At 35.7% G+C, this 27922-nt stretch overlaps 2 protein-coding genes across 3 annotated transcripts in view; one reads left to right on the plus strand and one right to left on the minus strand.

Annotated features, from left to right (window-relative positions):
- The window catches only part of LOC110459611 (ribosomal protein S6 kinase delta-1-like), a 32366-nt gene extending 10819 nt beyond the window's left edge, over window positions 1-21547 (minus strand). Inside the window, exons 1-14 of one of the 2 annotated variants that reach the window (XM_021511957.1) lie at window positions 21452-21547; window positions 19430-19465; window positions 18224-18341; window positions 17598-17713; window positions 16709-16914; window positions 16017-16255; window positions 15815-15885; window positions 15147-15621; window positions 14238-14359; window positions 13018-13173; window positions 3691-5348; window positions 2387-2514; window positions 1572-1654; window positions 544-639 (exon numbers count right to left, since the gene is read on the minus strand). In XM_021511957.1, coding sequence (XP_021367632.1) covers window positions 544-639; window positions 1572-1654; window positions 2387-2514; window positions 3691-5348; window positions 13018-13173; window positions 14238-14359; window positions 15147-15621; window positions 15815-15885; window positions 16017-16255; window positions 16709-16914; window positions 17598-17713; window positions 18224-18341; window positions 19430-19465; window positions 21452-21547 — 3600 coding nt within the window. Of the gene's footprint in view, window positions 1-543; window positions 640-1571; window positions 1655-2386; window positions 2515-3690; window positions 5349-13017; window positions 13174-14237; window positions 14360-15146; window positions 15622-15814; window positions 15886-16004; window positions 16256-16708; window positions 16915-17597; window positions 17714-18223; window positions 18342-19429; window positions 19466-21451 lie in introns of both variants that reach the window. The other variant, XM_021511956.1, reaches the window with a different exon arrangement.
- A 197-nt stretch (window positions 21548-21744) lies between these two features.
- LOC110459602 (ADP-ribosylation factor-like protein 2) lies at window positions 21745-27780 on the plus strand. The gene is made up of 5 exons (XM_021511944.1): window positions 21745-21895; window positions 23932-24042; window positions 24516-24678; window positions 26464-26544; window positions 27375-27780. The coding sequence occupies exons 1-5, from the start codon at window positions 21831-21833 to the stop codon at window positions 27507-27509; spliced, it is 555 nt and encodes a 184-aa protein (XP_021367619.1). The 5' UTR covers window positions 21745-21830; the 3' UTR covers window positions 27510-27780.
- Window positions 27781-27922: the final 142 nt, after the last annotated feature.

Genomic DNA, 27922 nt, shown 5'->3' on the forward strand with positions numbered 1-27922 from the left:
GGAGTCCTAGGGTTGAGTGCAGGAAGTCCTAGGGTTTAGTGCTGCGAGTCCGAGGGTTTAGTACATGGAGTCCTAGGGTTTAGTGCAGGGAGTCCTAGGGTTTAGTGCAAGGAGTCCTAGGGTTGAGTGCAGGGAGTCCTAGGGTTTATTGCCAGGAGTCCTACGGTTTAGTGCTGCGAGTCCTAGGGTTTAGTGCAGGGAGTCCTAGGGTTGAGTGCAGGAAGTCCTAGGGTTTAGTGATGCGAGTCCTAGGGTTTAGTGCAGGGAGTCCTAGGGTTTAGTGCTGCAAGTCATAGGGGTTTACTGCAAGGAGTAGTAAGGTTTAGTGCAGGGAGTCCTAGGGTTTAGTACATGGAGTCCTAGGGTTTAGCACAGGGAGTCCTATGGTTTAGTGCAGGGAGTCCTAGGGTTTTGTACATGGAGTCCTATGGTTTAGTGCTGTGAGTCCTAGGGTTTAGTACAGGGAGTCCTAGGGTCAAACATATTCACAGCTTCACTGCCCTTGTATATCTTTAATGGGAATAGCGTTCTTAATTAACTTACCTGGTGAAGGAGACCTCTAGCCTCAGAAGACATACTCTCTGGTATGTAGAGTTGTGTATGAGAAGTGATTCCTCCAGGATGACAGCTCAACAAACTCTAAAATTGTAGAAATATAAGCAATCCTGTATATTTTTTTTATTTTTTTTTTATTTTTTTAATTCTTTGTCCTTGTGTTATGTCGTTTTATTGAAAATTAACCACAATGTTTTAATAATTTTTCAATATTTATGAACAGATTTTAGAAAAGAATCTTCTTAAATTCATTCTTGGAAATGTAAAAAGACCATTACATTTTACATTTGCTTTGTATTTTTGCATTGTTTTTTGTTTTCTATCTGCATCATATACATGATATACATTGCCTTAATTAGGTGCACACATTGTATTACAATATACAAGTTCATTTGTTTTGCTTCTTCATTTTCAACGAGATACTTACACAAGTATTCTGCTCTTGTTTGGTAAATTCTTACTTACTTTCTTTCAACTTCCATATAGATCACATCATGAGATTTGTGATTACCCTAATATATCTTGCCCTTATTTATACATACATTGTATTTCATTCAGTACAAGTTCACAAGATATGTTTCTTTTATTATGGCTTGTTTTGTATATAAATGAATACTGGTTTTTGACAGAGTATATTTTAACCTAATTTTAACATTGTTGAGATACAGAATGTTTTATATTATTTTCTTTTGGACATAAACACAACATTTCTTCTTTATCTACATGGTTCTTGCACAAGTATTTTAGCTCGTTAGTTTAATTTTTATTTACTTTTGTTCAATTTCCATATGAATCACATTTTGGGACTTGAGATAAACCTACTATATCTTACCATACTTTTTGCATACATTTTACATTAATATTTTTTTTTTTTTTTATACAAAAAACATACCGAGGTACATGCATGGAAACTTTTTGTTGAAGATATTCTGATAAAATTTTGTTTTGAAAATAGCATAACATTTTATAACTAACTGAGTTTGGAAATAATGTAACCATGGTAACATGGTACTTACGCGTCCGGTGAGAAGCTCGTAGAGGAGTGAGCCGAGACTCCACCAATCACAGACGTCGGTATAACCACATATACTCCTCACCTCTGTACAGAATGAATCCACAGCTCAGATTTGACAATGTAAACATTAAGACTCTAATGTATTGCACACTTTGCTACATTTGAAACAAGTTTCAGCAGCCTAGACTGTTACCTAACAACATGTTCGCCAACCTATTCATGTGAGACAGTAGGAGAGTTTGACAAAAATTAATAGGAGAGTTTGACAAAAATTAATAGGAGAGTTTGACAAAAATTAATAGGAGAGTTTGACAAAAATTAATAATGCTCAAAAAGTACATACAATAACCATTGTTTGACGAATAAAAATGTTGAAAAATGTCGCAGTTTAATGAGTTGTTTTATATACATTGATTGAATTAATGAGCAAAAGAGGCAGGTAAAGGATTGAAAAATGAAAAATTGTGAATGAAAGATCAAGAGTTGGTTAGAATGGTTAGTTCAAGATATATCAGAGTTTTATGCTCTGACTTTCCCAATGAGTCGGCACTGAATAAAAAGTCTCCAATTATTTTACAGGTAAATTGGACTTATCTGGTTTATTTGCATTGCAATAAAATTCTAAAAATATGAATAGATTGGTCACTACAGTTACCTAGTATAATATCATAATAGTTAAAATCAAATTCACAAATAAGGTAATACAAATGGACAATCACAGCATTATAGAAAACAGGGTGTATAAAATTCATAATATAGATATATGCTGGAAAGAGCTTTGAGCATTTTTAAACAATTAAAAATAACAGTTTATACCTGGTGCAACATATAGTTGGTCCACGGCCTCGAAGTCTACGTCGGTCTCCGTGGTACTGATTTGACAGAAGTAGGTAAGAAGAATGTGTCCACGCTCCCCCAGCAGTATGTTATTAGGCTTCAGGTCTCTGTGGAGGGAGGCAGCAAACTTAGTGGTGGGTGATAACTAGCAGTAATATACCTCTACTTTATTTACTCTATATAAAATCGAATATATCCCCACTTTTGACTGACTGTGTTTTAGTCCTGTGTGTTAGTCTGGGAACTTAAACACACCTTCTGAACTAAAACACACCTACACTCAGGTGTTTCCGCCGAGCCAATCAGGTGAAAGGTGGGCAGAGCTTCAGTGTGTATCAGTATAATAAAACGGTTAAAGTATGGGGTTGAGGGATATAGCAAGTTTCTGGTGTCCCTTGACCATGCCTATATCCCTTGGCTTCGCCTCGGGACACCAGAAACTTGCTATATTCTTCAACCCCATACTTTAACTGTATATTATCACAACATTATTCGTAGGTCATCTCAAAGCGGTTCACAAATTATCATTCGTGGTTATAGGGCCTTTGCAACCAGCCAATATCTTTCTCAATACCCTAGGGAGCATACAGCGGGTGCTGCCATTTTGGCGCTCACAGCTAGCATTCATCAATTCTAGCACTGCCCAACCATGCACTCATTTACAGCTAAGTAGACTGGATCAAGCGGAGTAAAGTATTTTGCTCAAAGATACAACACAGTCCCGTGCCGTGACTCAAACCCACAACCCTTCGGTCATGCGCCCGGCGCCCTACCACTAGACTACCATGCCTCCTAAATTACACATCGTTACTTGTAAATTTTATGTGTGAGGTGAAGCTGAATAATACCTTGAGACCTAAATTTTGGGTAGTAAGTCCAATCCATGTCAATTATGCTCTTGAGTAACAATGAAGTGAAATGTTTCAAAAATTCAGTGTTTGCCATATTTGAAATTATTTGGAGTTTATTTATAAAAAATAAGTACTAGGTACATTTAATTTTTAATGATCTCATTGTATATGGTATTGTCTGTAATAGACTGTAATTAAGTATATCAAATAAATCTGGTTTATCATATCATAATAATTCATGGCTAAAATGTTTCCACCAGGTATTCTTTATGTATGTATATGGTTTTGAATGCCTTCAATTGTTTTCATTTACATGAAGAATTAATGGTTCAAAATGCTTCGTAAATATATGATGTCATGTTGAATTCACATCGTCATCACTCCTTGCAATCAATGAAAGTTATATGCTACCATGAAAATAAGAAAGCGTACCTGCAAAATATTCCCTCTGCATGAAGCCTTGACAATGCCACCACCATCTCGGCTGCCCATTGTTGGATACAGGACTCGGGTAGGTGGACCTGCTCTGGACTACTAGTGGCTAAATCAAGCTGCTGGAACAAACCTGAGAAATTTCTGTGTCTCGTCTTCAATGGGGAGGTCAATTCTCGTTCCATGGATGCTGACCGGCACAGGTCTTTAGAGTTCATGCGATTCAGGCTAAGTTTCTTCGGCGGAGTAGGATGTCTAGTCAGCGAGTGTTCTGTGAAGGTTGATGACCTTGACTCTTTGCGGTCAAGGTCACTATATTTTCTTGAGGTTAAGTCAGGGTCAGATTTTGGTTTGACTAAAGTGTTTGACCTGTCTTTGCTATCTTCTAACAACTCTACAGACACCTGTTCAAGTTCTGATGGATCTTTCTTGGGGGAATCACTCATTGCTTTCATTTGCTCCCCATCACTTGTGTCTGAACCTTGACCTTCATTTGACCTGTTGAGGTCATATATACTGGTTTCATTTGAACTATCATAATCCTCTGCCAGACTTGCTGAATCTTGACCTCTGACCCTGTCGTCTTGTAGGTCACTTATGCTTTGTGATGTCGGCGTGCCCGAGGACAAATCATTACTATCCTGAACACTAGAAATATCTCTTTTACTATCTGAACCAAAGTCTGACAATTTCTTTGGTGATATCGCTTCTTCAACTTCTCCATCGACAACAGATAACGTCCTTTCAACTGATTTGATGAGCTCTTTTGCATTTTTTACGATAATATCTGCATCGTCCTCAGGCACATTTTCACGAATCTCCTGCGTATGAGACACTTTACCCCCGTCAAACACATCGTCCTCAAAATGAGGCTTGTGCTTTGGCGACACTTCACTTTCCTCCGGAATACTCTCGAATGTGGTGTTGTCTGATGCATTACTGTCCATTCTCTGTACCCCCTCGTTACTCTCTATACTATTAATGCTGAAACAGTCTAGGTTAGATTTGGTGTTCTCTAAGATATCACTAATTTGAAAATCTTTGTGGTCCAATTGACAAGGCTTAAAATCTGATATATCTGTATCACCCATATCTTGGTTATCTAAGGAAGAAATACTACTCAGAGTGTGGTTTCGTCGTTTTTTATCGGCGGGACTCTTATCCTTATCACAGATTATTTCCCCGTCTGACGGTTTTGACATCTGGCCTGGCACGTTAGATTCTGAATCGGTAGGCACAATGCCTGGCTTATTAGCACTGTAGACACAGGTTTCATTGTCTTTAGTGTATTTCATATGGAGTGCAGCAAACTCTTTATCTTTACACACATTGTCCATATCAGCCTGCTGTTTACCACCCTCCAGTTTACTGGAGTCCAACACAGAGTTGTCACTGCTATGAATTTTCTGTCCCATGTATGCGTGAGTGTACAAGTCCCTATCAGTGACCAGCCCGGGGGCGTTGTCCCGAGGGTTTCCTCGACTAGATTGTAGGTAAGCTCCAATGTATGTCCACAGCTTTCCACCAGCGGCATACTGCAGCAACAGGTGAATGGCATTGTCTGTCTCGTAAAACTTGTGAAGTCCAACCATATACGGGCAGGATACTGGCAGGATGGTCTTAGACCTTGTAGTACAGGTACTGGATTTGTGGATAGTCTGCAAAAAGCAATCAATTATAAAAAAAAGCCATAAATATAAACCAAATAATATACAGGAATCATTAATGTTCCATATTTTTTTTTACAATATTCATATTTTTGAATACATGAATCTGAACTTGAATGTGAAATGTCATTGAACTTGTCCCTTTAGTATTGACCTGCGATTGTATTTCACACAAAATTCAGAGAATGTGTTCCCTGAAAAGATTAAGAGACTCTCCCCTGTATGCTGATTTATAAAACTTTATTGATACTTCTTTCCAATTTTTTTATCAACCAGACAACATTTTAGAGATGTCTTTCCCCCCAGTCTGATCATGACACAACAGACAAGATTTAGAGAACTCTTTCCTATAATTTGATATATATATGAGACAATATTTAAAGACTTCTCTTCCATAATAAGTCTGAAAATTCAGACAAGATTTAGAGACTCCCTTCCCTGTTGACAGAGATATATCACTCAGTTTTCAGAGACTTCCAGTAGTGTGATACTATGATAAGACATGCAGAGACTTCCTTCACCATAGTCTGAAAATTCAGACAATATTTAGAGACTCCCTTCCCTGTAGTCTGATATATCAGACAATATTTAGAGACTTCCCTCCCTGTAGTATGACATACCAGACAAGATTTAGAGACTCCCTTCCCTGTAGTATGACATATCAGACAAGATTTAGAGACTTCCTTCCCTGTAAAAGTCTGATATATCAGACTAGATTTAGAGACTTACTTCCCTGTAGTCTGATATATCAGACAAGATTTAGAGAATCCTTTCTCTGTTGTTTTATGTAACAGACAAAGTAATTTGTTCCAGGAAATATACAGACCCGTCAGACTTTGAGGCAAGTACATGTTTAGCCAAGTTTAGTGTCGTACATTTGTTATAATTAGCAACTGATTTTAACTTTATTTTCAAATTCACATATATTACTATAGAAACAAGAGGTCCATTGGACCTGTAACGCTCACCTGGTTTTATATTGAAGTCATTACAACTGAATGCATTAGTACATCTTTATATGAAATTTCCTCAAAACCAGACAAGATTTATGTTCTAACCCAACTGGGACCACAATATCTGACTTTCAACTAATCAGGGGCCTCCATTGACTTGCCATGTTAACAGATTTTGAAATAAGTAATATGTCATATTACAGGGTGTAATTAGACAATATTTTAATTTTCAGTCAACTATAAGCTTTTATAAACCTAGAAACCAATTTTCAACAATTTATGAAAACTACACCATATAATATGATAATCTAGCTGTACCATTTCTTAGGACCGCAGGGCTCAAATCAACCTCATTCAATTAAGAAATGTTTGTTCTTCCTCAATAATGTTTTTGACCAAATTTGACCGTCTCAAAGCAAAAAAATAAAAATTGTCCTGTTTGGAGCCCGGTCTTCCTAGCCCCAGGTGTCGAACCAGTCTCATTTATTTAGGAAATGATTGCCCCCCCCCCCCCCCCAATGAAGTTTCAGAGCAAATTTGGTTGAAATCTTCTCTGGTGTTTTAAGGAGGAGATGCGTTTTAAAGCCAATTTAGCTAAGTTCCCCTTCAGGGCCCCGCCCCCCTGGCCTCAGGGGTCGAACCAACCTCATTTATTTAAGAAATAATTGGCCTTCCCTACTGATGCTTCAGACTTAATTTGGTTGAAATCCTCATTAGCGTATAGCAGGTGATGCATTTTAAAGCAAATTTAGCTAAGTTCCTCTTCAGGGCTCCTCCCCCCTGGCATCAGGGGTCGAACCAACCTCATTTATTTAAGAAATGATTGCCCTCCCCTAGTGATGCTTCAGACTAAATTTGGTTCAAATCCTCTTTGGCGTATAGGAGGAGATAGGTTTTGAAGAAAAAGTTGACAACGGACGACGGACGCTGCGCCACGGCATAAGCTCATTATGGTCCTTCGGACCAGGTGAGCTATAAACAGGACTGTTTGTAAACTGCAGTTTGTTTTTCAATTTTGAATATTTCATTCACTATATATATCAAAGAAAATACTGTCAATCACTCTATTTCACCAGAGTTTAAGTGTCGCAAGAATCGGTGTGAAAATCGTTCAGAAATTTATAATCTTTCAGGTATATAATTTCTATCATTATTAAAATAGCATCTTCATCATTAAGAATTTAAGATATTCATTAATAATACCTACAGACAACGCTCACATATTACTGATTTACATACAGAATAGGTTTGGTTTGGTTTTGTTCAGTATTGTTTAACGTCCTATCAACAGCTATGGTCATTTAAGGACGGCCTCCCTAGCCTGTGTGCAAGATGCATGCGTGTAGTGTATGTGTGTGTGTTTTGGGAGGCTGCGATATGTTCATGTTTGTCTCCTTGTAATAGCCCGGAACTGATGCTGACTTTATAGTGCTACCTCACTGAAACATACAGTAAACCCCACCCGGTCTCATTATACTGACAGTGGGCGAACCAGTCATCCCACTCCTAAATTGCTAAGCGTTAAGTAGGAGTGGAAATACAGAATAGGTATAAATGTAAGTCACCTTCATGATGTAGGTGTCATCTGTACTTCTCACATATTACTGATTTACATACAGAATAGGTATACGTGTAAGTTACCTTCATGATGTAGGTGTAATATGTACTTCTCACATATTACTGATTTACATACAGAATAGGTATAAGTGTAAGTTACCTTCATGATGTAGGTGTCATCTGTACTTCTCACATATTACTGATTTACATACAGAATAGGTATAAATGTAAGTTACCTTCATGATGTAGGTGTCATCTGTACTTCTCACATATTACTGATTTACATACAGAATAGGTATAAATGTAAGTTACCTTCATGATGTAGGTGTCATCTGTACTTCTCACATATTACTGATTTACATACAGAATAGGTATAAATGTAAGTTACCTTCATGATGTAGGTGTCATCTGTACTTCTCACATATTACTGATTTACATACAGAATAGGTATAAATGTAAGTTACCTTCATGATGTAGGTGTCATCTGTACTTCTCACATATTACTGATTTACATACAGAATAGGTATAAATGTAAGTTACCTTCATGATGTAGGTGTCATCTGTACTTCTCACATATTACTGATTTACATACAGAATAGGTATAAATGTAAGTTACCTTCATGATGTAGGTGTCATCTGTACTTCTCACATATTACTGATTTACATACAGAATAGGTATAAATGTAAGTTACCTTCATGATGTAGGTGTCATCTGTACTTCTCACATATTACTGATTTACATACAGAATAGGTATAAATGTAAGTTACCTTCATGATGTAGGTGTCATCTGTACTTCTCACATATTACTGATTTACATACAGAATAGGTATAAATGTAAGTTACCTTCATGATGTAGGTGTCATCTGTACTTCTCACATATTACTGATTTACATACAGAATAGGTATAAATGTAAGTTACCTTCATGATGTAGGTGTCATCTGTACTTCTCACATATTACTGATTTACATACAGAATAGGTATAAATGTAAGTTACCTTCATGATGTAGGTGTCATCTGTACTTCTCACATATTACTGATTTACATACAGAATAGGTATAAATGTAAGTTACCTTCATGATGTAGGTGTCATCTGTACTTCTCACATATTACTGATTTACATACAGAATAGGTATAAATGTAAGTTACCTTCATGATGTAGGTGTCATCTGTACTTCTCACATATTACTGATTTACATACAGAATAGGTATAAATGTAAGTTACCTTCATGATGTAGGTGTCATCTGTACTTCTCACATATTACTGATTTACATACAGAATAGGTATAAATGTAAGTTACCTTCATGATGTAGGTGTCATCTGTACTTCTCACATATTACTGATTTACATACAGAATAGGTATAAATGTAAGTTACCTTCATGATGTAGGTGTCATCTGTACTTCTCACATATTACTGATTTACATACAGAATAGGTATAAATGTAAGTTACCTTCATGATGTAGGTGTCATCTGTACTTCTCACATATTACTGATTTACATACAGAATAGGTATAAATGTAAGTTACCTTCATGATGTAGGTGTCATCTGTACTTCTCACATATTACTGATTTACATACAGAATAGGTATAAATGTAAGTTACCTTCATGATGTAGGTGTCATCTGTACTTCTCACATATTACTGATTTACATACAGAATAGGTATAAATGTAAGTTACCTTCATGATGTAGGTGTCATCTGTACTTCTCACATATTACTGATTTACATACAGAATAGGTATAAATGTAAGTTACCTTCATGATGTAGGTGTCATCTGTACTTCTCACATATTACTGATTTACATACAGAATAGGTATAAATGTAAGTTACCTTCATGATGTAGGTGTCATCTGTACTTCTCACATATTACTGATTTACATACAGAATAGGTATAAATGTAAGTTACCTTCATGATGTAGGTGTCATCTGTACTTCTCACATATTACTGATTTACATACAGAATAGGTATAAATGTAAGTTACCTTCATGATGTAGGTGTCATCTGTACTTCTCACATATTACTGATTTACATACAGAATAGGTATAAATGTAAGTTACCTTCATGATGTAGGTGTCATCTGTACTTCTCACATATTACTGATTTACATACAGAATAGGTATAAATGTAAGTTACCTTCATGATGTAGGTGTCATCTGTACTTCTCACATATTACTGATTTACATACAGAATAGGTATAAATGTAAGTTACCTTCATGATGTAGGTGTCATCTGTACTTCTCACATATTACTGATTTACATACAGAATAGGTATAAATGTAAGTTACCTTCATGATGTAGGTGTCATCTGTACTTCTCACATATTACTGATTTACATACAGAATAGGTATAAATGTAAGTTACCTTCATGATGTAGGTGTCATCTGTACTTCTCACATATTACTGATTTACATACAGAATAGGTATAAATGTAAGTTACCTTCATGATGTAGGTGTCATCTGTACTTCTCACATATTACTGATTTACATACAGAATAGGTATAAATGTAAGTTACCTTCATGATGTAGGTGTCATCTGTACTTCTCACATATTACTGATTTACATACAGAATAGGTATAAATGTAAGTTACCTTCATGATGTAGGTGTCATCTGTACTTCTCACATATTACTGATTTACATACAGAATAGGTATAAATGTAAGTTACCTTCATGATGTAGGTGTCATCTGTACTTCTCACATATTACTGATTTACATACAGAATAGGTATAAATGTAAGTTACCTTCATGATGTAGGTGTCATCTGTACTTCTCACATATTACTGATTTACATACAGAATAGGTATAAATGTAAGTTACCTTCATGATGTAGGTGTCATCTGTACTTCTCACATATTACTGATTTACATACAGAATAGGTATAAATGTAAGTTACCTTCATGATGTAGGTGTCATCTGTACTTCTCACATATTACTGATTTACATACAGAATAGGTATAAATGTAAGTTACCTTCATGATGTAGGTGTCATCTGTACTTCTCACATATTACTGATTTACATACAGAATAGGTATAAATGTAAGTTACCTTCATGATGTAGGTGTCATCTGTACTTCTCACATATTACTGATTTACATACAGAATAGGTATAAATGTAAGTTACCTTCATGATGTAGGTGTCATCTGTACTTCTCACATATTACTGATTTACATACAGAATAGGTATAAATGTAAGTTACCTTCATGATGTAGGTGTCATCTGTACTTCTCACATATTACTGATTTACATACAGAATAGGTATAAATGTAAGTTACCTTCATGATGTAGGTGTCATCTGTACTTCTCACATATTACTGATTTACATACAGAATAGGTATAAATGTAAGTTACCTTCATGATGTAGGTGTCATCTGTACTTCTCACATATTACTGATTTACATACAGAATAGGTATAAATGTAAGTTACCTTCATGATGTAGGTGTCATCTGTACTTCTCACATATTACTGATTTACATACAGAATAGGTATAAATGTAAGTTACCTTCATGATGTAGGTGTCATCTGTACTTCTCACATATTACTGATTTACATACAGAATAGGTATAAATGTAAGTTACCTTCATGATGTAGGTGTCATCTGTACTTCTCACATATTACTGATTTACATACAGAATAGGTATAAATGTAAGTTACCTTCATGATGTAGGTGTCATCTGTACTTCTCACATATTACTGATTTACATACAGAATAGGTATAAATGTAAGTTACCTTCATGATGTAGGTGTCATCTGTACTTCTCACATATTACTGATTTACATACAGAATAGGTATAAATGTAAGTTACCTTCATGATGTAGGTGTCATCTGTACTTCTCACATATTACTGATTTACATACAGAATAGGTATAAATGTAAGTTACCTTCATGATGTAGGTGTCATCTGTACTTCTCACATATTACTGATTTACATACAGAATAGGTATAAATGTAAGTTACCTTCATGATGTAGGTGTCATCTGTACTTCTCACATATTACTGATTTACATACAGAATAGGTATAAATGTAAGTTACCTTCATGATGTAGGTGTCATCTGTACTTCTCACATATTACTGATTTACATACAGAATAGGTATAAATGTAAGTTACCTTCATGATGTAGGTGTCATCTGTACTTCTCACATATTACTGATTTACATACAGAATAGGTATAAATGTAAGTTACCTTCATGATGTAGGTGTCATCTGTACTTCTCACATATTACTGATTTACATACAGAATAGGTATAAATGTAAGTTACCTTCATGATGTAGGTGTCATCTGTACTTCTCACATATTACTGATTTACATACAGAATAGGTATAAATGTAAGTTACCTTCATGATGTAGGTGTCATCTGTACTTCTCACATATTACTGATTTACATACAGAATAGGTATAAATGTAAGTTACCTTCATGATGTAGGTGTCATCTGTACTTCTCACATATTACTGATTTACATACAGAATAGGTATAAATGTAAGTTACCTTCATGATGTAGGTGTCATCTGTACTTCTCACATATTACTGATTTACATACAGAATAGGTATAAATGTAAGTTACCTTCATGATGTAGGTGTCATCTGTACTTCTCACATATTACTGATTTACATACAGAATAGGTATAAATGTAAGTTACCTTCATGATGTAGGTGTCATCTGTACTTCTCACATATTACTGATTTACATACAGAATAGGTATAAATGTAAGTTACCTTCATGATGTAGGTGTCATCTGTACTTCTCACATATTACTGATTTACATACAGAATAGGTATAAATGTAAGTTACCTTCATGATGTAGGTGTCATCTGTACTTCTCACATATTACTGATTTACATACAGAATAGGTATAAATGTAAGTTACCTTCATGATGTAGGTGTCGTCTGTACTTCTCACATATTACTGATTTACATACAGAATAGGTATAAATGTAAGTTACCTTCATGATGTAGGTGTCGTCTGTACTTCTCACATATTACTGATTTACATACAGAATAGGTATAAATGTAAGTTACCTTCATGATGTAGGTGTCGTCTGTACTTCTCACATATTACTGATTTACATACAGAATAAGTATAAGTGTAAGATACTTCTTACATATTACTGATTTACATACAGAATAAATATAAATGTAAGATACCTTCATGATGTAGGTGTCATCTGTACTTTTATCCATGACAAGTAACACCTTGTCTACCGTACCCAGCACCTTGTAGTTCTTCAGCTCCCCGGTAGACCCCTTCAACAGCGCCAGGGACGGGTCAACTTCAGAAAGCGGTGACAGGTCTCCGTCGGCCTACAATACAATCAGGTACTCAATACCATTGTTGATGCCAAAAATGTTCCTGTCTCCTTCTCTTGAGGTTAAATAATATATTTTCCAACCAACCATTAGGTGAGCAAACATCAACACCTTACTGTACATAAATATGACTTGTCCTCTTATTGAAGTTAAGTGACATATTATTCAGAAAATTAACATGAGGCAAACAAAACATCAATAATCTTCTATAAATATGACAAAACTAGATATATGTCAAACTGACATTACCGGTAGTGCCTCCTGTCTCCTCTGTATTGAGTGAAATACAGTATTATCAATACTTCTACATTTTAAAAACATTCTTTCAATTATATATTTAAATAATTTAAATAGTTTAAATAAACCGGTGATGTATCCTTAGTAACAAATACCCTATTGACTGGCATCAGAGTGAGCTTTACATTTATTGTTGTTGGAACCTGCCAGTCGTGTCAATACTGTCTATTGAAGGGAGGTAACTCTTTAAAAATTGTTAATAGCAATATGTATGATTTTACTCAAGTTGTTTCATCAATTTTTACACCACTGTAATACATGGAACATCACCCCTACAAGTTTGTAATACCCTCCTGTTGTTGTTTGATTTTTCACCTATTTCTTTTAATCATATTTGACCCTTTTGGCCTTGAAATTGAGTGATGGTTATTCAAATGAACACCCTCCACATCCACAACCAATGGTAACAACACCCTCCACATCCACAACCAATGGTACCAACACCCTCCACATCCACAACCAATGGTACCAACACCCTCCACATCCACAACCAATGGTACCAACACCCTCCACATCCACAACCAATGGTACCAACACCCTCCACATCCACAACCAATGGTACCAACACCCTCCACATCCACAACCAATGGTACCAACACCCTCCACATCCACAACCAATGGTACAAATATTAAGAGTCTAGGCATGAAGAAGAAGTTGTTGTAAGGAAAAACTGATGTTGATGGATGACAGATTCTGCACCATCTATCTAAGTACACTTATAATCAAAAGTCATTTCAGCCTTGTTATTGGGTGTACATACTGCCCATCGTTTCTGGTCCAGAGACTCCTTAGCCAGGTGTCTATTGTACAAATCTTCTGCCTTGATGAGGTACTGGGCTGTTTTTCTCCTCACAGCATCCCTCCTTGCTCTATTCTTATCTCCTGATGAATGAACAACATTTATATATATAACTACATATATACAAAAAAACATTGCTTTGGTTATAATTTTTAAGTTTTTTGTCTTTGTTTGAGTATGATATCGTTATTGTTAATAACAATAATTATGTCTACCATATTAATGCCTACATAATTCAAAATTCTATAAATGCCAGCCATTCTCTATCTTTATCACACAGCTGTATTACAAGATAATATGCTATGTGTGTATATGGATGGATAGCAATGTTAGCCATGCTGAAGCACTGACCACATATACCACCCATGATAAAACTGTCATACACTTGACACCCACATAGTTATTATCTTTTCTCTTTCTCTAAACCTTGTTTTAAAATTGACTTAAATAGAATTTATGTGAAAAAGAACAATGTAAACCTTCACCAGGTAGCGTCATATAATTGTGAAACCTGATGTCAGCAATGTTTTATTTGTGACGTAACAATTATAATCACTATGATTGTAATTGTTACGTCACAAGTAAAAAATTGAGTACATCAATTATTACTCTTGTTTTGAGTTTTCTTTCTCAAAGTGGCGTCGCGCATGATAGATGGGTAGTGACGCGGAAATGGTTGGCAGCACTGCGCTTTGATGGAAGGGTTTTACAAAAAGATACCATAGCGCATCAAAAAATTCCTGGGGAGAACACTGTCATACCCTTATTGGATAGAGACTGATGAGTGCTGTCTTTTGAAAGAGAGTAGACAATTCCACTCCATAGGTTTCCGTTTAGAGTAAAATCTGATAGTACCTTGTACGTTCTCACCTTGAACCCCCTGGAGCAGGATTCCCACTCCGCTCTTGTATGAGGAGAAGGCGAGCTCATATCGACCGTTGGCCTCATGGTCCTGTGCCTGACAGATCTGATTGGCCGCCATATAGATGTAGTCCTCCTTACCCCCTAGATCCATAGTGGACACAGATTCGCCGGTTTGTGACCGAACGCGGTGTGGACTGCGACCAACCTTATGTACCGGGGACGATGTTGCACTTGACGTGACACTGTTACTAAGCGATGACGCGCTTCCTTTCCCGGTAGCATGTGAAAGGTCAAGGTCACCCTTACCATACTCAATGCTAGATTCAGACCTCATTCGCAGTGGGTCGAATTCACTGAGATCTTGTGTTGAGGATTTCAGACTTCCACTGCTTGACTCTGTGATATCTACGCCATCAATCTTCACTTCAATGACTGTATCTGTCGAGGTCATCATCTCCTCCGTCTTTTCGTCAAAATCAATCTGTTTGGTTTTAAAACAATAATGTTCTCATTTAAAATTAGCATATTTAAATAAAGACAAACAACAGTCCTTCTGAAACATTTTCTTGATCCAAATGCAAAAGGTTTGATGGTTCAATCAAAACATTGTACACATTTTTGGAACAAAATAATGAATTTTTGCAAAACTGAAATAGATACAGTCAGTGTATTACCTGAATACCAGCATCAGTATCTGATGGTGTTGTTGAATCTGTATCATCCCTCAAGTCCTCGGTATCCATTTCTATTATGAAATTAAAAATAATAAAGCCATTCATTGTCTTCTAGTGTAATCTCATTTTTCTTTTGTATTCATCAAATTTTCATTATAATAGATGACTCTGTATTTGATAAACGTCTTACTAATCAAAATACCTGCACATGTGTTCATGGCTGCAAACAACCAACTGCCATTAGTGTGTATATCAGTTTTGCTTTCCAGGTCATCTGTAGACAGGGGATCGAAGTAGGCGATGTCTGTGTCAGGGAGGGAGGCACTGAGGTTCGACTCAACATCAGCATCCTCTACGTCATCATCGTACGAATTGAGGCTGATGTTGTCCGGGATCTGTGGGAAATTCCACACACCTTCCAATCTCAACTCCTTCTGATCACTGGAAAACAAACCAATTTATATTACAAACACTTTAATCGAGTTACACACATACTTTCAAACAAATTTCATGTTATAATCCTAGATTTTATACAAGTAAGTTTATCAAACAAGCTAAATATTTAATACATGTATTTTCATTCACAGTAATAAAGACACCCCCACCCCCACGAAAAAAAAAAAAAGAAAAAAAAGGAAACAATGCATGGTGATAAAAAAAGGCAATTTCATACAGAAATAAGGAAACCTTTTCACTGATTATTATGTAGATTTATGTAAATTGTTCTTACTAGTTATTGTATTTATTATAACAGTGAAATATTTCTGTGTAACTGTATATTACTCTACACAAGCACACCTGCAGTGTCCTGAATCTTTGTCAGCATTAGTTATTGTATCTGTTATAACAGTGAAATATTTCTGTGTAACTGTATATTACTCTACACAAGCACACCTGTGTTCTGAATCTCCGTCTGTGTTGCTGTCGTCAGTGACATTGTTCTGGTCGCTCGGGGGATGTTTTACTGGCTGCAGCAGGTCGCTACCAGATTTATTCAGTGAATCCTCGGATTCTGTGGATGACGTGGAGTCTGGAGACAGAATGTCCAGTTTAGACGGCTTCATTGTACTTCCAAACAAACCGTGTCTCTGCTTCCCTCCCTGTCCACGATAATAACAGATTTAAAATAAGAGTCCAGCTCTTTTCAAACCAATTCATCAAAATATGAATCTTTTTGTAATTATTTGTGATGAAAAATTTAAATCAGACCATCTGTACATTTTCTAGTTCAGTGACATGCTTTCTAAAAATACTGAAAATGCAAATTTACAATATTTAGGTCATCTTTCAACAACTACATCCGAAGGTTTACAATAGCCCTCTCATATACCTTATATGGAAAATCAATATGGAATCAAAAGATCAGTTCAGTGATGGATGTTTTGTGTGTCAAGTGTCTGGGTTTTTTCCCTTGCTTATATATTTGATCTAAAATTCCATCCAACTTTGGAGATTTAGAAATGTTTTCTCCAAACATAGCCTAAATCTTAGTCTAAAACGAGTATTTACCAAGTTTTGTCAGAATCTGATCATATTCGATTAAGGTATTGTGCAGAAATTGACTGATGATTCAGAGTGCAGCATGCAAATTTATTTCGCACAGATTTTGTTCAATTCCACATTTTGCCTTATACAACAAAAAGGACTTCCAATCTTATCCTTTCTACTGAAAGAAAAATTTTATTAAGCAAGAGAATTCAGGTTTGGTAAACTGTTTTATGAATAACTTGTAGTTAAATACATCACGATCCGTCTGGTCCAGAGAATCAATGTAACAGTGTACCTTTAGAAATTCCTGGAATGCCTTTGACTTGTGAAGATGAGGCTGATTACCAATAAAGTTCAGTAACTGTAGGGCACTGATACGTCTTTCCTCTATCACAGAATCTTCAAAACGACCTGATAAACACAAAAACAAATTAGTTAACAATTAACAATTTCATTTATACAAAGTTCCAGAAGAATATATAAGTATGAGAGATCTTGAAAAATCATTAAATCTTGTAAATTCAGAAACAGAATTTCACCCTTTTTGGGGTAGGATCTATAAAGTTCCCTTTTACATGATTGTAAAATAATTTGTGCTTTATTTTACTTGTCAATACATGTCTGAAAAACTCATCCAGAGAGATTGTAAGTTTTTTTTCTGAGAATCTGTCTCATCACATTACAAAGAGTTATATATTTTATATTGTACAGAAGACAATTCACCTAATGACCATTAAGTGATTCGGAAACAAACATTTCAACTTTCAGGGAAATAAGCAAATGATCATGACCTACTTTATAACAGAGCTTGAGAAAAACATTTACAAAAGTAGAAAAAATAGTCTAATCCCAGTGAGGTTAGTTTTGACTTTGGCCCCTAAAAAATATCAACCATAAAATTCAGTTTTTACGTTTCCTTACCAAAAAGTTTGGGTTTGGCAAATTTGGGGAATTCCTCCTTTCTGTGAAGAGCTCTGTGAAGTGCCAACATCACTCGGAATAAGTTCTTGAAGTCATTGTATCTTTTCCATAAAAGTATCTGCAACAAATTTTGAGAAAAAATTGACATGATGTTTTAGTAACTTCAAGTACAGTATTATCTGTATATGGCTTTCAATGATGTGAGGACTGCACGTCAAATAGATACACAGGATATCTGTTTGATAACACATTTCAGACAATACCATGATTTTCTTAACTTTATTTTTATCTATACATGTTATGAGTTTGTTTTTCATGCAATTTGACATAAACTCCTCTTGAGGATTCCTGCCAAAAACTGTGACTTTTCATTGAAAACTGATTTTTCTGACATGACTATAGCTGTAATAAGTCATTTCCAAAAGGAAATCCATATACCAAGGTAAACACATACCTTTCTGAACTTTTATGAAAATATATTAAAAAAGAAATAAACAAAATAACATTATCAACAGTGTTCTAAGTGTAAAAAGTTAATGAGGCTCAGCCTAGATTCAAACCCTAGACCTCAGATTGTTATACTGTCAATCTTACCAACTGAGCTATTTGGTGAACAGACGTTTCCTGGCCCGACTGTGCTACAGTGATATCCAATTAAGGATTACATTTCAACTTTTCTTTGTTTATGAGGTAATAAATCAAGTCGAGCATGCATGTACGTATATTATTTGAAGTCTAACAAGACATTTACAACATTATCTTCTTCTGGTAGAGATAGCATCAAATTACCAAATGCACCAGCCATCGTTCGGTCAATTCGTTACCGACATGTAAAACTGGCAGGTGTCCAAGTTTAGCAGACGACCCTCAATACACAGATTTCTCGTTATATTTTATTTATTTCTTGTTTAAAATTTTGTTTTTAATAAGTATCAACTTTAGAGTCTAGAACTTGACTTGTGTACATGTATTCCTATGCCAATTGTTACTTCACCGACTAGGTCATGTTCTTGACCCATTTTATTGGCATGTAAATACAGTTGCTGTTACCATGTTTTCTATGAGGGAAATTAAGGCAATTGTAAATAAAACAAAATAATGGAGAGGTAACTGTATTTATATACAAAAAAAATCACCAAAATTACAGTAGAACATGGATCCCTGATATCATCTTCTGTTGCCAGTTTTTTTCAATATAAGACTTACCTCTGTCAAACTTTCAGGTGAATGGATCTGGAACACCTAAAAAAAGAAAGCATTCATGTTTTAATTACAAAATTTGAGCAATATATAATCACTGGAAACGCATGATCATCAAGCCCAGATTTCCTTGATTGGTTTATCTATATATCTCTGTAGCGTGCTGAACCATGGTTGAATTTTATCACATACCTTAGTCTTATTTTATTTTTTATATTGAAGGCTTGAAGCATCCTTGAAATGTCTACATTGTAATCTGTGCCTTTTTATTTTATGATTTGTGCCAAGTCAAAGTCATCATGTAGCTTGGTTACAAAAGTGTTTACACTATTTTCTGCATTTTGCAGGTCATCAAAACCATACAAGCAAAATCACATTAGAATTAAGGGGCCAAGGTCATTCTGTCAAATAGTGTTTCTGGTTTGGCACTTTTTTTTAGGGTACATCTTGTGTATGTTAGATATAGGGTCAGCCAGGAACCCATTTTTTCAGGGTACATCTTGTGTAAGGGAGCCAGAAACACATTTTTTTATTTGGCCTGACAGAATTTAAGGCTCATGCATGGTTATAGCTATTAAAGTTAAAAACAGGTACTTTTTAATTTACCATTTACAGTCTTTATCAAAACATTACTTCATTTGTATGTTATGAACATGCAGGATTTCATTGTTTGTTACCAAACTAATTAGATTAACTTGAATTGTATAATAGCTACAAGGTAAGCTGGTTGCATATGTTAGAGATGTTGATTCTGCCACAAAAACAATCCATGAATATTAATCATAATGCAGAGAATTTAATTTAAATCACCTCATGCACCTAATAATTGGATTTTGAAGAAGTGGGGAAAGATGCAAGTGGTGTTTATGTATACACACAAAGTTTTGTTGGGGCCAGATTGACAGTGTGTCTTTTTGTTTACAGTTTAGTTCCAGATTTTGTATAGCATAGGCATGGTGAAAATTCCAAGCTTGGCATGTTTCAGTGAGGCCATTTACTTATGGGTCAGCCACAGGGGCATGGATCGCTTTACTTGTAACATAAAAAAATAGGGGTCTCCTATACTAATTTTTACGCTCCGCACAGAATGATGTCCCGCCCTATCAGTGGCAGAAAACAAATGAGGTAACATTTTTGGAGTAGCTTCCCTTTCGCATACATACAGGTAGCCAATGATAGGGCGGGACATCATTCTGTGCGGAGCGTAAAATAATTCGAAAGAAAATAGCGTCTAGTTGTCGACTGCTACTGTGTAATGCAGGTGTGCGAGGGGGAAAATTCCCATATACCACTTGTCGTGTGTAGAAACTGATCGACGTAGTATTTCAGAGAAGCGGGCAGCACATGTATTGGATTGAGAATATCAAATAAGGATTTAAACCATTCCTTGGATATATTTATCGAGTTTATCCTTGAAACTTGGTCATTTCTCGTGAGTATAGAATTTGGTTTGGTCGCAATTTAATGGTGTAATTGCAACCTTAAAGCGGTGTCAGTGGATAACTATGTGTCAGACAGTCGTAGTTATGGTTTCATTTTGTAAATAAATCAATTGTCTTCAATATTCAACCGAGGTATATCCAATATGGACAAAGATTTGTGATTGACACGGGCTGAAAGAGAAAAGGGGGTAACGGATTTTTCGTCTGTCGTTATATCCCTTTGTATATATTAGTATAGGAGACCCCTATTTTTTTATGTTACAAGTAAAGCGATCCATGCCCCTGTGGGGTCAGCATCATCTGCTGGATAACTGAACACATCATTTGTAAATTATAGAACTAAACAACTCGATATAATAATAAGGACAATTATTCAATAGAGCTTTAATCATCTAATCTAAACTACTTTGTCAACGTGGAATGAAATTGCCAGTACCACATTTTCTGACAACTGTCATGCACCGACTGTGGCAACCATGCATCACCGGCTACCAGACAGCTGATTTATGATAGATTTCCATGCGAATTTGAAACAGTTTTACCATATTACCTAACCAGATAACCATTAAAATGATTAACTAACAACCTTGCATGATACTTTGTAGACAGTAAAACCATCGGGATGCTTGGTAGGGTCGGAAACATCAAACTGCCAGAGTCGATCCTTGCTCTTGGCCGCCATCTTCCCTTGTGATGGATTGCGACATACACAAAGTTATTCGTAGTACATTCATTAGAGAATCGAGCAAGTTTGATGGTGAAAATACCGTCAATATCTATTTATTTTGATAGTCTTAGTTTATTGGTGATAATTTATCTCTAAATTTCGCGAACAACCTTTGACGGTTTTTGATAATTTAACTTTGCTACCTCCACACTTGAAGAGTTCAGAATAAACAACTTTAACATGACATACTGAAGCATTGGCTTTTTTAAGAAATCCTAAGACGCCCATAACATCAATCATGGGTCTCCTCACGATATTAAAGAAGATGAAGCAGAAGGAGAAAGAAGTCAGGATATTAATGTTGTATCCTTTTGGTATTCATATACATAATATATATAATTCAGGTTCGGTGGCTTGGCTAGTTCACTTTGTGAGTCATAGCTACGAATAGCTCAAAATTTAAGACCAGAATATGACTCGACAGCTAGCGAAAGAGAAATTAAGCTCTGCATGACTTATATGTAACTAATCATTTACAATGTAGGTATATATACGTTAACTTTAGGTAATATGTCATTTCCTAAGTAAAGACTTGATTGGGTCGCAGAGACTGACATGCTATTTCCTATGTTAACCTCGCTATGAAACATTTCAATATATAGTGTACATGTTCGATTGATTTAAATTCATACATAAGTTCCAATTTTTAATTGGGTTTTTAGCCCACCATCATCGGATGGTGGGCTATTCAAATCACCCTGTTGCCATGGTCCATCTGTCCATCTTTAAACAATTCTTGTTAGCACTGTTACTCAGAAAAGTACCCTATGCGCTGTTTTTCAGAAAGTTCCGGAAGAGTCTTTCTCAAATCTGACAGAAAGGTCCCCGTCACCCCTCGTTATGCATATTAAATTTTGGGACAGAATAAAGGTCATCTTGAATTTGAGAATGAAAGTTTGTTAGCGTTATTTCTCAGAATGTTCAGGAGGTCTTTCTCTAATTTCACATGAAGGTTAACATTCCCAATCGCTCCGTTATATATATAGTTCCGTATTTCAAATTTTGGGGATGATTGGAAAACCAAGATGGCTGGCAGGTGGTCATATTGATTTGGGAGTAAAATTATTTTAGCCCGATTGCTCAAAAAGTCTTGGAGGGATCTTTCTCAAATTCACATAAGGGTTCTTCTTGTTCTTAGTTATGCATATCAAATCATATTGTCCGGCCATCTTGTTAGAGTTAAAGTTTGTTATCGCTATTATCTCAGAATGAACAGGAGGAATTTTTCTCAAATTTGACATGTAGGTTCCCCTTCACTCAGTGATCCTGAGCTGTGCATGTTAACTTTTAAGGTTGATCAAAAGATTGATTAAGGTGACAGATAGGCAAACTGATCGAACAGATAAGAGAAAAGAAGAGAAAAGATCAAACTGACATAGAGCTAATGAAGTTGGTACTATGGTGGGTGCAAAGCTCCCTCTGGGATCTCTTGTTCTGATAAGGCTTTATAATAGGGAGTTGGAATGAAGGGTGTCTATAACTTATTTCAGAGGGATTCTTGAACCTAAACATGGCTTATGTTGCCTAGAATTAAATATAATTTGTCGCTGTGGTTCATATATCTTGGAACAACATCCACCTAGAGTTAAGAGTGTCCATATTCATGCATATGTATCCTTCTCTGAAACTTTCACAAAGTAAGACCTCCCTCTAAATCTGAAAATATCTCCACATAGAGGTAGGTTTTGTACAATATAAATATATTTTTTATTTGCTGCTGTAACAGGAGAGGGAAAATAAGTGGCCAGGCCAGGATTTGACCATAATCGCCTATATTCCTCCATCCTTTTACTTATAAGTGTTTGCTCCTGAAGATAGATGTTATTAACAACCCAGGTGAAGATTTCCCATTGCCAAGTGTTCACCCATTGCCAAGTGTTCACCCAGTACTTGAAACAAGGGCTGGTTACAGGCATCACTGTAACAAGAGAAGAAAAATTGACTGCAAGCTAGACCTGGGTTTGAACCGGGACCTCAGAACTCTAGAGAGACACTCTTTTAAATCAGCTAAACAGCCTGGTTGCCCGCGATTGTCCCAGTCTCATCTGCAACATTTCAAGTTCGAAGAAGAGCAGACTCGTGCATTATGTCTTGAATTCTCTAAAATTTAAAGCATAACATTTCATAATTGTTTACCAAAACAGCTGTATTATTGTCAATTATACAGAAATTAATAAGGGGAAAGAGACAACAACAGTCCTATCTATGTATATCATAAACTGCTTACCAGATATAAATACCAGTCTGTATGCATGTTTTTTTATTCATTGGGTTATTAGTAATAATAAAACTTATTAGGTGATCATGATAATACTGAACCCTTAACTGAATGTACCTAGAGGACTTGACAATGCTGGCAAGACTACGATATTGAAGAAGTTTAATGGAGAGGATATTGATACTATATCTCCAACACTGGGATTTAATATAAAGACCCTGGAGCATAGAGGGTATGTACTGAAAGGCTGCTATCTAGAATGTTTTTGTTGCATTGCACACAAAGTATAACATAATCAATTATGTTATTTGACCTGTAGCTAGCCTGGAGTGAAATAAATTACGGCTTCTTCGCCTAACATTCTTGGTCTCAAGGGTCAAATGGGATGCAAACTTCAAACAACTCTCTCAATTATTATAAGTACCCTTAGAATGCAGCTGATGGTTTATAATTTGAACCTGGTTAATTATTTTAAATGATGCCATATTTTAGCCTTCTCCACATTTGAATGAAATTTTACAGAAACGAATGAATAATTGATAACAATCAAGGTAGATCTTAATTATTAGATCTGATGATGTTGATCAAAAGTGTTCAAGGGAGACAACTCCAACACAAATACAAATTATAAATATATGTGTTGTTATATAATTAGCATAGAGATAGACGAAAAAATATTCCAAATAATGTTATTGCTTCCATCAGGTTTAAGTTGAATGTGTGGGATGTTGGTGGCCAGAAGTCGCTACGGTCCTATTGGAGGAACTACTTTGAGAGCACGGACGGTTTGATATGGGTGGTAGACAGTGCTGACAGGATGCGACTCCAGGATTGTAAACGAGAACTTGAGAACCTGTTAGTGGAAGAGGCAAGTGATCAAAATTTAATGACAAGTTTATTTTCCATTTAAATGGATACTGTGAACTTCCCAAAAGGCCGAGTTACCTTTCCTAGGGTGCGTTTTATTTGTTAGTGTATATGTGATTACACTTGTAACAAAATTAAATTGACATACAAACAACATCTCTAATCAACAAGGCACTTATAATTTACTTGTACACCAAGATCCAGATGCTATCAAATACTCCTGATACCACGTCTGATCAAGGCTGGTTCAGAATGACAACCTTTTGTCTGATAGGGGAATCGAACCCCGGCAGCCTTGGTGAATGGCAAGTGCGCTATCCACTACACCACCCGACCACCCGAGCTTCTATTGACCAGTTGGTTAGAGCAACAGTTTAACAACCTCAAGTTCAGGGTTCACATCTCACCAATGTCGATCTAGCCACGACTATTGTTTTAAACTCAGAACACTATTGTTATATATATTTTGTTTCTTTCACCTTTATTATTTGTCATAAAAGTGCTGAAAGGTAAGGTTTTCAGAAATGTTTAATCACAGATTAAGTCATGCCAGATAAAACAGTTACCTTGTGTAGTTACAAGTTACCTCGTGTAGTTACAAGTTACCTCGTGTAGTTACAAGTTACCTTGTGTAGTTACAAGTTACCTCGTGTAGTTACAAGTTACCTTGTGTAGTTACAAGTTACTTTGTGTCGTTACAAGTTACAAGTTACCTCGTGTCGTTACAAGTTACCTTGTGTAGTTACAAGTTACCTCGTGTAGTTACAAGTTACCTCTTGTAGTTACAAGTGACCTCGTGTAGTTACAAGTTACCTCGTGTCGTTACAAGTTACCTCGTGTAGTTACAAGTTACCTCGTGTAGTTACAAGTTACCTCGTGTAGTTACAAGTTACCTTGTGTCGTTACAAGTTACAAGTTACCTTGTGTAGTTACAAGTTACCTCGTGTAGTTACAAGTTACCTTGTGTAGTTACAAGTTACCTCGTGTAGTTACAAGTTACCTTGTGTCGTTACAAGTTACAAGTTACCTTGTGTAGTTACAAGTTACCTCGTGTAGTTACAAGTTACCTCATGTAGTTACAAGTTACCTCATGTAGTTACAAGTTACCTCATGTAGTTACAAGTTACCTCGTGTAGTTACAAGTTACCTCGTGTAGTTACAAGTTACCTCGTGTCGTTACAAGTTACCTTGTGTCGTTACAAGTTACCTCGTGTCGTTACAAGTTACCTCGTGTAGTTACAAGTTACCTTGTGTAGTTACAATTTTTGGCATTGGTACAAGGATCCTTAAAACTATTATTTTGATAATTTTTTGTCATTAAGGAGATTTTTTAAAGAAACAATCTTCTGTTCCTTGACATTTATTGACACCTATACACCTGCACTAGTTTTGTTTTGATACAAATAACTTGCATGCCAATTACAAGAATACGTAACATGAGTCTTCGATGTGTTTTAAAAGTGTATTCTTCATCTTGTAAACATTTTTTACTGATGTCTCATCCTGTAAATATGGTATCATATTTGTCTTGTTACCGAAATGAAAAATTAAATTCACTGTACATGTTTCATGCATGTACTGAAAACTTCAATTAAGATATATACATGTATTATAATTGTGATCTTATATCATTTTCAATTAAGATACATACATGTATTATAATTGTGATCTTATATCATTTCAATTAAGATACATACATGTACATGTATTATAATTGTGATCTTATATCATTTTCAATTAAGATACATGTACATGTATTATAATTGTGATCTTATATCATTTTCAGAGACTTGCCGGGGCTACATTACTGGTATTTGCAAATAAACAAGATTTACCTGGTGCTTTGTCATCGGAATCAATCAAAGATGTAAGTTTTTATTTATATAAAATATTTGAATAACATTGCAGATCATTTTTACTTCACCTGGTACGAAGTGCCAGTTGAGCTGTCCATGTTTGCGGTTGTCTGTCATCTGTCATCTGTCTGGCAACTTTTTCTTTGAGCAACTTCTTCTGAAGAATTAGAGGACCTAGGGCCATGATATTTGGCCAGTAGCATACTGGGATAGAGTTGTATAAATATTCATTTAGTGAAACATTGTAAAGCCTAGGAGACTCAATATATGAAAATATTTGCAAAAGTACTTTTATTGAGAATATTTTCCCATGTTTGTTTGAAAACCCAGGTGAGCGATACAGGCCCTCTGGGTCTCTTTCGAGCTAAAGGTACTGAGAGATGATCAAGAAAATAAAACTGTTCCTATAGAATGTCATACAGTTTGATGAATTACATTAAAAACATTATGTTTGAAAATTAGTTACATGTCTTTAGATGTATTATCATCTGTACTGGTAGCTTGAAAAACAATTTCGAAAGGAAAGGGAGCCTTTTTTTAAGTCACCAATGTTTTTTGAAATTAGTGCAACAGCCAAGGAACTTTTACAAGAGTGAGCATATGTGATGGTGCTTCGTCAGACATCCATTCGTTATTTGTTGTCTGACAACACTAGCATTAAACTTGATCTCCTCCCAAAGAGCTGCACAGAATTCAACCCAATTTTGGTGCAAGCATGCTTAGCCTATGGGGATCAAAAGTTATACTGAAAAAGTGGGACTGACCCTCCTGTCTGCTAAGATATTTTGTGTTCTTTCAAGCGTGTGTTTTCTTCGTTAAGATTTTTCTTTGAAATTTTCAGGCACTGCAGCTGGAATCCATAGAAACTCACCATTGGTTAATACAAGGATGTAGTGCTGTAACCGGGGACAACTTACTGAAGGGCATTGACTGGGTTGTAGATGATATAGCCTCTCGTATATTTACCATGGACTAAATGGTTACACTGTGTAATTATAATAATTGTGTTCCGACCTAACAGTGTATGTTAAAGATCATATAAAGCGTATTCTGGGTACAAGTAAAGCATTGGAGGATCAAATGTTTAATACCAGAAAATTTTCAGTCAAATATCTCTGTTCTGTAAAAATTCAATTAGAATTTACCCAGTCTTGATTTTGCGCTTAATTACTATACTGCATATGATATGTGTACAAGTATGGTATTCACTGTCATTATAAATTACCTTCAGTTCAGAGGGCAAACAGGCCAATTTAAACTGGTGAGAATTTCCTGGTATACACAATATTCTACCTTACTGTGAAATACTGCTCCTTTCGAAAACAGTTCAAAGCCAAGAAAATCCATCAAATACCCATAATAATAAAGATAAAATGGACAACGGTTATT

The sequence above is a fragment of the Mizuhopecten yessoensis genome, unplaced genomic scaffold (assembly GCF_002113885.1).
Source record: "Mizuhopecten yessoensis strain PY_sf001 unplaced genomic scaffold, ASM211388v2 scaffold10135, whole genome shotgun sequence".
Taxonomy (NCBI): domain Eukaryota; kingdom Metazoa; phylum Mollusca; class Bivalvia; order Pectinida; family Pectinidae; genus Mizuhopecten; species Mizuhopecten yessoensis.